This window comes from Orycteropus afer, unplaced genomic scaffold (genome assembly GCF_000298275.1).
Source record: "Orycteropus afer afer isolate SDZICR_OR568_19922 unplaced genomic scaffold, OryAfe1.0 scaffold00130, whole genome shotgun sequence".
Lineage (NCBI taxonomy): Eukaryota > Metazoa > Chordata > Mammalia > Tubulidentata > Orycteropodidae > Orycteropus > Orycteropus afer.
In genome coordinates this window covers 6,633,770-6,644,476 of record NW_006921717.1, presented here as the reverse complement: position 1 = coordinate 6,644,476, position 10,707 = coordinate 6,633,770, and the positions used below count along the sequence as shown (strand labels likewise).

The 10,707-nt window shown below is 52.8% G+C and overlaps 2 protein-coding genes across 2 annotated transcripts in view; one reads left to right on the top strand and one right to left on the bottom strand.

Moving 5' to 3' along the window:
• The window catches only part of BSCL2 (BSCL2 lipid droplet biogenesis associated, seipin), an 11,742-nt gene extending 4,602 nt beyond the window's left edge, over window positions 1-7,140 (bottom strand). The window contains exons 1-3 of the mRNA XM_042781517.1: window positions 7,087-7,140; window positions 5,070-5,386; window positions 3,387-3,468 (exon numbers count right to left, since the gene is read on the bottom strand). Of these exons, the coding sequence (XP_042637451.1) occupies window positions 3,387-3,468; window positions 5,070-5,386; window positions 7,087-7,140 (453 nt within the window). The remainder of the gene's footprint in view (window positions 1-3,386; window positions 3,469-5,069; window positions 5,387-7,086) is intronic.
• Window positions 7,141-8,189: 1,049 nt separating this feature from the next.
• Window positions 8,190-8,690, top strand: GNG3 (G protein subunit gamma 3). The gene is made up of 2 exons (XM_007944870.1): window positions 8,190-8,288; window positions 8,562-8,690. Exons 1-2 carry the CDS (start codon window positions 8,190-8,192, stop codon window positions 8,688-8,690), a joined length of 228 nt encoding a protein of 75 aa, XP_007943061.1.
• Window positions 8,691-10,707: the final 2,017 nt, after the last annotated feature.

The following is a 10,707-nucleotide window of genomic DNA, read 5'->3' as shown; positions in this document are numbered from 1 at the left end:
GATAGTCTGGTCATAGATGTCTGGATTCACTGTCATTTGCTGTTGGAAAGATACTGCCTCGGAAACCCAAGGAGGGGTCGCTATGAGTCGGGGCTGACTCGACGGCACATAACAACAACAACAACAAGCCTCCTAAACTGTGAGTAAAAAAATTCTGTTTGTTAAAACTGTCCACTTGTGGTATTTCTGTTATGACAGTACTAGATAACTATGACAACTACAATGCTGCTGATCATGATGTTCGTACTAAGTAGATCCAACAGTTATTATTTTGTTTACATGGGTTATTGATTATCAAGACTGTTTGAAAGAAAATCCTGCAAAAAAATACAGATGTTTAGGGAGAAAATATGCCAAAATGAAAGGAATGAATAAGTAGTCATTCATAGTATCTTTGTTTAGTACAGTAGATGATTTATTATTAAATGTGGAGTCTGGGAAGAGAGTAGGGTGTGGGAAGAGAACTTAGAAAGTGTGTATTTCAAAAAGGTCATCATTCAAATTATAAAATGGTCTCTTTTCAGGAGACATCTGATGCAATCTTCTAATAAGTGGAGAATAATCAAAGATAAGATCAATGTACCAAGGTAAGTGACTATGAAGGGGGTTGTGGGAAAAACTCTAATGGCCAAAGTAATTGGCTTACAAATTTCAAAACTGTGCAAATCTGCCATAGGTCTTATTCATACTACCTCTTCATTTGGAAGTATACCAGAATGCTATTTATGGTGTTTGACAGAAAATACCCCATGTTGCCCTCCAGATTTTCCTTTTCACTCATGACTATCTTCACATAAGTCAACTAGGCATTCTTTGCCACACAACTTGGGTCACAGGCAAATTCCAAGTGTTCAGGCTATGAGCAATCGACTTAAGGCATCATGAAGAATCCTTTCAAAGTTCTTCTGCCCCAATCCTACCTCTATTCCTGCCCTGTAACAGTTTAACAGTTTTCTGGATCATGAGGGGAGGCAAAGTGAAGCATGGTGTGATTAAAAAAAAAAAAAAAAAAAAAGGTAATTCTGTTTAAATAAATATCTCATCTGAGGGGATTCCCAGAACTTAACGTCCAAATCCTCAGAATGAGTCCGTGCCTTGGTTCACATTTACCCTTACCCCTCCCCCCACCACTCCAACAAAATCTTCTCTCTTCCATGAAAGGCCCACTGTGAGTCTCCCCATCGCCAATGTCAGCCTAGCCCCACCAACACTATCTCTCCGTCCTCCGTGAACTCGTCTGGAATGCGGAATCCAGAATCTGTACCTTACACTCTACTGCTTCACGCCATGCAGAGTTTTCTGTCAGTCCTGACAGCAGGGACATCCCTCTGCTCTTCTTCCAGCAAGGTGTTCCACGCAGACACATCAGTTCATTCATTCAAGAGCATTCACTGTTTCCACCTGTTCTAATTTTCGGGGGCTTGGGCTGGATCTCCTCTCTGCCTTCGTCTCTTCCTTCCCTCCTTCCTCATCTGACTGCCTCTTTTCCCAGGTTGTTGTGGGCGCCCTGCCCTGGCGCCCCGTATCACCATGTTTCGAGCTCCACGATGAGCACCACCACGGCATGCGCCGTCCCAGGTGCAGAGGTACCGGGGCTGCGCTGCCGCTCCCTTCTTCCGATACAGCCCATTCTTCTTATTATTACACTGCGTCACAAGCAGCACACTGGGTCAGTGTCTTCAGGGAACATTCTGTAACAACCTCCGAGTTCGAACTTCAGTGATAAACCTTTGCCTCAGACTGCCCAACGTTCCACTGTGCCACCCTGAAATCTGCCATTTGGGGCCTACTGTTCATCCCAGTGAGATTTTTCTTGATAGTGTGTGGCTACGTGGTGGTAAACAGAAAGATGTCACAGGACAGTCACCTCGATTATCTGTACAGGCAGTCCCCGGGTTACAAACATCCACGCCGTAATTATGAACCAACATGCCCCCACTAAAGTCCCTTATATATAAAAATCCACGGTAACAATGGGCACTCCTTTGCGATGCACATCAAAATATTACTGCGTTACAGATGTTTCAGTGCATTTGGAATTGTTTCTTTAGTGTTTTTACGCATAGGGAAGTACACTATATACTAACACAAACATCTGACTAACTGATGTTAGACACCAACCATGCTTCACTGTTCTGACTTATGTACATGTTCGACTTAAAGACAGACTTCAGAGCAGGACTTACATGTAAACTGGGGACTGCCTGTATGACCAAATAAGGCCAGTCTGCACACCAGTCCCGGGGAGCCCCACGGACTCCACAGTTTACATTCGTCCCTAGAAGAATGAGCTTAACTGCCAGCCTACTTTTTCAATCTCCTCCCAAGCGCTCGTTTTTGAAAAATAACTTTCAAAAGATTTTCTTTTTTAAGTCTTAAGTTTTACCACTGATTACTTTTGGTTATGTTGCTGACAGGCAACTCCAAACACTCACCAAACTAAACCAAACTCCCTGCCGTCAAGTCGGATCTGACTCATAGTGACCCCTCCTTGGGTATCCGAGGCAGTATCACTATGGAAGTTGATTGCCCAAACTGCTTTCCGAGGAACGACTAGTGGGTTTGAACCGCCAGCCTTCTGGTTAAGAGTCAAATGCCCTAAGCACTACGCCACTAGAGCTCCTTCAAAATATGTTGTTGTTGTTTTTACGTGCCGTCGGGTTGGACCCAACTCATAGCGACCCCTCCTTGGGTTTCCGGGGCAGTATCATTACAGAAGTAGACTGCCCCATCTTCCTTCCGAGGAGTGGCTGATGGGTTTGAACCGCCAGCCTTCTGGTTAGCAGTCAAGTGCCTTAGGCACTGCACCACCAGAACACATTAGTGATCAGAAATTATGTGCATCCCCCCAGGCTTTTCTCACGTGTCCAGACCCGCTACCATTTATCAGAGCCTCTGCCAGCTTGCCTAGTACTGAAGCATGAGTTCCCATCCTGCATTTCTCAGGGTCCCCTGAGTGGTCCTTTTTGCTGAAGTCACAGTCCTCTGCCACAGTGCCCTTTGTAACAACAGGTCACACAGATTTGCCAACAGTTTCATCATTTAACACGCAAGCTTTTAAAACTCTTGGGTGGATGCCATTCTACCGCAGTCAAATTCCTGATTGTTAACCGGGCTCACCCAAGGGCCATGACTCGCCTGAAGCAACGTGAAAACAAGCACCTTCCCAACATCTTCCCCAGGAACGACCAACAGACACGATGCATTTAGACTTTTGTTTCTTCCTCAGCTCCCTTTCCTTACAAACTCAAGAGGAGGTTTCCCTTACAAACCTCCTCTTCATCTCCATTACTCATCTGTGCTCTTCACACCCCTCTCAAGGCCTCCCACCTCAAGTCATCAAAGCCAGAGGTCTAAGGAGACCTCTCTCCAGCTCCCATACTCACCCGGTCCCGTCCACTCTTGGCCAGGGAGACATTGGCAACAGGGAAGGAGCAGAGTGAGGAGGTGGAGTAATCGCAGTCGGTCCTAAATGAGAACAGGGGATGACACTCTGCTGTGACAGCACCTGCCTTACCCCTCACCCTCCTTGACCTCCTAGGGCTCCCTTCTGTCCCAGCTCCTCCCCAAAACAGGCACCCTTCTCTTTTCCAGCGAGACGGAGAAGAGCTATATCCAGGAGATTCAAGACACCACCACGGTCCTTTTATTCTCTTCCCGCCCCTTCAGTGTCGTTCCTCTCATTAGAGCAGGAATCCTTTGATGGCAGTCTCTGGAATCTCAAAAAATTTCAAAATTCATTTTCCAAAGAAACCCTCGGAGAGCTTGACAAAAATAAGCGTCCTGGGTCCCACCCCCTGAGCTTCTAATGCAGTTGTTTTGGTCTTCCGAGAAAAGGCCTCTTCAAGGGGATCCACAGATGTCCTTTCCAAGGCTCATAACCCCCTCAAGTTGTAGGCAAAATTACATGTGGAGAGTGCGTGCACACACGTGGAGACGTGTGCATATATGCGTACATGTACATTTTTCTGGCACGAAGGGCGAAAGCTCTCGTAAGACCATACCCCCTGTAAATGCGCTCTGGTGGTACAGTGGTTAAGGCATTTGGCAGCTAACCAAAAGGTTGGCAGTTTGAACCCACCAGCCGCTCCATGAGAGAAAGGTGAGGCAGTCTGCTTGCACCAACATGAACAGTCTTGATAACCGAATGAGGCAGCTCCACTGTCCTATAGGGTCTCTGTAAGTCAGAATGCACTTGATGGCAGGGGATTGATGCCTCCTGTAAGATTAGGAAGCTCTGCTTGCCTTAAGGGAGCTCTGGTGGCATAGTGCCTAAGGCACTTGACTGCTAACCAGAAGGCTGGCGATTCAAACCCACCAGCCACTCCTCAGAAGGAAGGTGGGGCAATCTACTTCTGTAGTGATACCGCCTCGGAAACCCAAGGAGTGGTCGCTGTGAGTCGGATCGGACTCGACAGCAATGAGTTTAGTTTCTTTTTTGTTTGTTTGTTTGCTTTCCTTAAAACTGTAATTCATGACCACAGACTTTTACACAGGACAAAAAAGGACTCTGGCTGCTTGATCATAATGCCCTCAGCAGCTTCTGTGGCGGGTCCCACAGCCACTGTTAGGGTACACAAGGGAAGAGCACGTGGCAGAGTCTATAAAATGGGAAGCAACCAAGGGCCCAGGCAATCAGCCTAGTCACCCTGTGTTGCCACATCTCTATTGTACAGCAGACTAATGGGGGTGGGGAGGGATTAACGGCTGAGGTAAGCTGCTGCTTTCCTCATACCTGCTGAAGGGCAATTTCGTGTTGAGAAGACCCAAGGGTCTTGGGTTCTACCTTGATTCTGAGAGGCCTGATCCAACTTAACCAGAACTGACCCTCAGAATGACAGTCCAGAAGTAATTGGTTTATTTGTTCCCAGAATGTACTACCCTGAAGTAGAACTAGGACCCTTGAGTCCTAGAGCCTGACCGGTCTCAGCTTTGGGCTGTGAAAGGTAAGATGTCAAATGAGCTCACGTGTCCTTCTCTGTGACTGAGAGCCACTGAGTAATTCCGCAGGGCCCTTGGAGCCACCACCTCTCACCAGATTCCTCTACTGGATGGAAGGCTCCTCTCACCTGTAGTGGAAATGCACAGGGCTGAGATGACTGACTGTTGGCATGTAGGAATAGTAGAAGGAACCGTAGAGGAACACAGACACCCAGAGCAGGAGCAGGATGGTGCAGAAGAGCACCCCAAATTGCAGCAGCAGCCTGCGGGCACGGCCTGCCAAGATGTAGCCCACCTCCTGGGCCCACAGTAAGGCAGGTACTGGTGGGTCATTGACCATAGCTGGGAGAGCAGGAGGCCTGGCCCCAGGTTCAGCCCTTGCGTTCCTAGCCTCTCTGCCACCTGGATGCCATCCCTGGTCATGGGGTACAGCTGCTGGTGGCTCCTGAAAGAGACAGAAAAGGAAAAAAAAAAAAATGGCTCCTTCCTCCAGGGAGGTGAGAACAAAAAGGATAAGCTTGCTAGACTGGCTTGGAGGAAGCAGAGAGAGCGGGATAAAGCAAAGCCACTGTTTCACATGGCTTTTCTCCAAACGGTTGTGTTTTCGGCCAGTTATCCCTTCCTGGTGCTCCCTTCACCCCTCAATGCCCGAGCTCCTTGACCGAACTCCTCTAACCACTGATCCCAGAACAAGCCACCTTGATATGCATTCACAGCAATATATAACATATAGAAGATGAACACTTTACAATTCTTACAACACGTTTTTACACACGCGATGCCACTGAGCCAAGACATCGTACGGTGGATGCAGGGAGAGGATGTGCGACTTGCCTAAGGGTCGCATAGCTGAACTCAAAACTCGCAGCCTAACCGCAGTCGCAACTGCCTCCCGAGTTTCTCCTCTCGGACGCTGAAGAACTCGTCTGTCCACTGCGCACCCGCACCTCGAGCTGCTCTCGCTCTGCGGCGGGGCTGAGCCCCACGCAAGGCAAGGCTTCCTGCAGCCATCCGCCACTTCCCTGCCGGCGGGCTGGGGCTTCGCGAAGGGCCAGGCGGCGGGAGCCCCTACCTAACTGCGTTACCATGGAAACCAGCCCGCCTGCAGCTCCGACCACTCACCAGCCTCGCGCGCTGCCAGGGCAACCACCAGCGGGGACTTCCGCCTCCTAAAAAAGTCCCGCCCCTTTCGACCCGCCGTCTTGGTAGATGTGGGGGCGGGGCTTCCGGCAGAGGGCGGGCGCAGGGGGCGGGGCCCGCCTGGCCTGAGGGGCTGTCGCTTCCGCGCCCTCCCCTGCGGCCGGTTACCCACGGTTACGGTGTTTAAAGGGGAAAGTCACCTCCCTCCTGGCCCCGAGAAATGCCCGGGGGCAGTCAGAGGCAACAGCGTCCCTCCGACGGCCTCCGCCCACACCTTCCCCACCGGCCTGTTAACTCCCAAATTCCGGCTAGCCCTGGTTTTCAACGCCCGCAGTAGCTCCTCCGGCCTGTAGGCGTCCAGGCCGAGCGCCTTCGCCCAGAGTTTTGCAGTCTTCGGGAACCTGCGCGTCTTGCGCGTTGCGCCAACGGGCGGGCTGTCCACTAGTCACGAAAGTGGTATAGCTTTTCAGCCCCGCGTTGGTCTCCTGGGGCTCACGATGAGCCCCAACCAGACACCCTCTCCCGTCCTCGGAGTCTGCACAGCACGTTATCCGGACGAAGTCTTGGCAGGCAGCCTTTTTCATTTCGTATGTGTCGTCGAAAGGCGCCCTGGTGGCACAGTGGTTAAGCACTCGGCTACGAACTAAAAGGTCGACCGTTCGAACCCACCAGCGGCTCCGAGACGTGACAGTCTCTTTCCGTAAATATTACAGCCCTGGGAACCCTACAGGGTAGTTCCACTCTGTCCTATGGGGTCCCTAGGAGTCGGAAGGGGGGACTCGTTGGCAACGGGTTTATATAAGACCCTTCAGGGGTCGGCGTTTCGTAAGAATTTGCCATTAATTTCCCCCAGCACCAAGCACAACGCTGCGGGCGTGGGAGGTATCTCTTCAAAACGTCCTAAATTCCTCCCCGTCCCCCCTCCCCGGGGAGCCCACCTGTTTCCACAAACACCCACTGACCCTCCTGCGTCCTCTTTGTCCGAGCCTTGATCCGCGCACCTACCTCTTCCTCCCCGGCTGCCCCTTCTTCTCTCTGGTCTGCCATTTCGTTAGACATCTTCCTCGCGTTCCTCCGCGGTCCCTGCACCTACCACTCGAGTCACTTGTGGCTGGAACGTGAAGTGGTGATCTCCCAGCTGCTACATGTAGTTCATCACATTTTCCTGGATTTGGGGAAAGGAGGGTCCCTGCGAGAGGAATGAAGATTCGGGGGCTAAATGCTGTGTCAGAGTAAGGGGAGGAGGGGAGGAGAGGGGCTGCTGCCCAGCTGATGTCAGATTTTCAAATGAGCAGGGTCCCCCTGCAGCCAACCCACTCCAATGCAGGGCTGTCACAGGCCCAGACCACCCCATTAAAGGGGGGTGTCGGGACTGACCCCAGCTCCTTCCAGCTCCTTTGGGGAAGGCTCTAGGCTGGCTCGGGATGCCTGCAATGGGGGAGGGGCAGGTAGTGAGACAGTAACGAGTAGCGGTGGGGGTGCGCGCAGGGGCTGCGCGCGGCATGTAGGCTCCCCCACTGGCCAGGCAGTTGGTATACGCCAGGATCTGAACCGCTCCTTCCAGCATCCTTCATCCTTCAGGTACCAGCCATCCGGGCAGTGCAGCCGCAGAAACTGACACCAGCCCTCGGCGACCGCTGGCCTGACCCCGTGGCCTTCTGTGTGCAACGCCCAGCAGGGTGCGGCACCCATAGAAGGCTTTGGTGCGCCCCACTGACCCTACACCCCTAGGGCTGCCACCGCCTGTCGCCTCAGGTCAGTAGGGAGCAGCTTGCTTTTCTCCCTCTGGGGTCCCAGGGGGCAGGTGGGGAGTATGTGGGGCTCTTTTCTGGTTGAGAATTTCAGAGCTGGGAACACAAGTCTTGAAGGCCCTTGATTATCTGTATGTTTCATGTCTGTGGCCCATGCCAAGTGGGAATTTGGGCAACGTCTTGTCTCACCCTCTTGTTTCTTCAGCCATCCCTCAGGGGTGGGAAGGGCCACTGGAGGAGGGTGGGGACAGAAGGGGACAAAATATCAGGGCACCTGTCCTCTGCCCTGGAAAGGCTGGTGAGGAATAAGCGTGGAGGGGGTCTCGGCTGGAATTGTACACCCCTTTCCTCTCCAGGATGAAAGGGGAGACCCCTGTGAACAGCACAATGAGCATAGGGCAAGCCCGCAAGATGGTGGAACAGCTGAAGATTGAAGCCAGTTTGTGCCGGATCAAGGTGGGTGGGACCCTCAATGCCATTAATTGACCAGCCCTTGCTGTGGGTCCCAAACCTCAAGATAAGAGATGTTTTCTTTCCTTGACTCCCTGAGGTCAGGGGAGGCGTCTCAGACTCGGGTGTGAAGCGCTGTCTCAGGCCTTTTTTTGGGGGTGAGGGGAGAGCAGACTGTCCCAAGGAGCCCCAGAGATGGCCAAAGAGAACCCATTTGGGGCAGAAACTGCAGTCCCTTCGGATGGCGTGGCTAACGACCCCCTCCTGGCTGTGCCCCAGGTATCGAAGGCAGCGGCAGACTTGATGACATACTGCGATGCCCACGCCTGTGAGGACCCCCTCATCACCCCTGTGCCCACTTCGGAGAACCCCTTCCGGGAGAAGAAGTTTTTCTGTGCCCTCCTCTGAGCTGCCCTGTCCCTCCTCACCTTTCCCTTCCCCTGAGCCTTTCCCGAGGTCAGTCCCGGTCCCGAGCCCCCCATGGCTCCCTGCACCCCATCCCTACCCCGTGCCAGCCCTGTTAAGTTATCTGAAGCACAAGGCCCTCCCTCACCTCGGTCGATCCCATCCCCTTGCCTACTGTGGCCTATTCCTGAGTTGGGGCACCCTTTCTTAACCCCACAGAAGGGCCCCGTCAGACTCTGCCAGCGTCCTGCCCACTTCCCTCTGGGACCCGCTTAGACAGACAATGGCGAGCGGGATGGCCGGCTGGGGACGTGCTCGCTGTCTCACCTGGAGCAATGGGAAGGGTAAAAGCATTTGAAGAATAAAGTCATTAGAGTGTCAGAGGCTGGCTCCGGTGTTAGCGTTCTTGGGGGAAGAGGCTCATCGGTCAGTGACTTTGGAGGTGGCTGCGGCAGGTGACAGGCGTGCCATAGCCAGGGAACAGGGCAAGTCCAAGCAGGTTAGACGCTGCCAAAGATCGGGGACCGGCAGGGCTGGGCGGCAGGCGGGTGCGAGGGAGCGTGTCCGGTTGTAACAGACACTCGGAGATGGAACGCACTCACACACACGTAACAAGAGGACACTCAAGGTAAGTAAACGCGAAAACAGACCGTACAGGGTATGTTTAGGGAAGGACTCGGGAAGGCAGTCGCAGACGGGAGGAACTCGAAGCAATAGTCACGGAGAGGAGGAGCTTGGCTCCGGCTACCGTGAAAGGGGTTGGTTTCGTTTCTAAGATGGCCGCGCCCACAGCAGTTCCTCTTCCAAGATGGCCACCGCCATGTGACTTGTGACAATATGGCGGCCTTCACATCAGTGCGTCTTACGTACAGGCTTACTCCGCCGTCCCCGTTCTTAAAATGGCGGCCCCCGGCCGGCCAGAGTTCCCAATATGGTCCCTTACGTGCCCTAATCTGTTCTCAAAATGGTTGCCTCTCCCCTTGCTAAGTCGATACCCACGCCCACCTTACCCTGGAGCCTGGAAGCCAACATCTCCCCAAACGAGCTGAAGGCAGGAAGGAAGTTTATAACGAAGGTCGTGGGGCCAAGGGACCCCAGGAAGCATAGCGGGTCAGATGCTGGGAGCACAGGGCTTGTGAGGGAGCCTGGGTTTCCACAGCTTGCCAGATAAAGGCTTCCTTGAAACGGCCACCGAAGTGTGGGGTCACCACCTGGCATCTGGAAGCCCCCTTCCCCTTCCAGCCTTGTTGGCCTTGGGTGCCATTTTTGGTCGCCTCTATATGCTTCTCTCTCCAGGAGCTGGATAAGGCCGAAGTCGTTCCGTTTAGGTTTCCTGGTAACAAAGGGGCTTGCTGTGCTTCCATGTCCCTCTCAGGCTGATTGGGCCACATCTATCCCAAGCAAGTCCCCTCCTCTAGTGTGCCTGCCACCCCTCGCAGAGGTGCGGCAAACTGGCCAAACACCAAAACCAAGGTGTAATCTTTTGCCAGTAGCTCCAGGGCTGAAACTTGGTGGAGGGTTAAAAGGTTAGAAGACGTCTCCTTCCAAGGCTGAATACAGTGGAAGTGGGAAGAGGCTGTCCACTCATAGATCATTGAGATCCCCATCTCCTAAATCAGAGACACATCCTTCTGGGAAGAAGCCTAGGCCAGCTTGTTTTGTGCCTGGGTCATCTGCAAGGAAGAGGGGGTCAAGGACACTGGACTGCCCTGCAGGAAGGTGACCTGTTAGGGATAGCATGTCGTCACCCCTAGCTTCCTCACACGCCTTCACATGCAAAGATGATACTGACCAGAGGAAACCAAAGGAATAAGGGCTGTTCTACCAGTAACTGACTTAGCCTCCTATGGATATCTCCATGGTCCCCAGGGGTACCCAATCAACTCGGGGCACCTCCAGGAATAGCAGCTTTTCAGCTGTTAATGGACTCAGAGCCCTAACAGGTCCTGGAAGGAGCTCTGGTGGTGCACTGGCTAAAGTGCTCAGCTTTGTGAACCCACTAGTCTGCGGATGTGGGCAA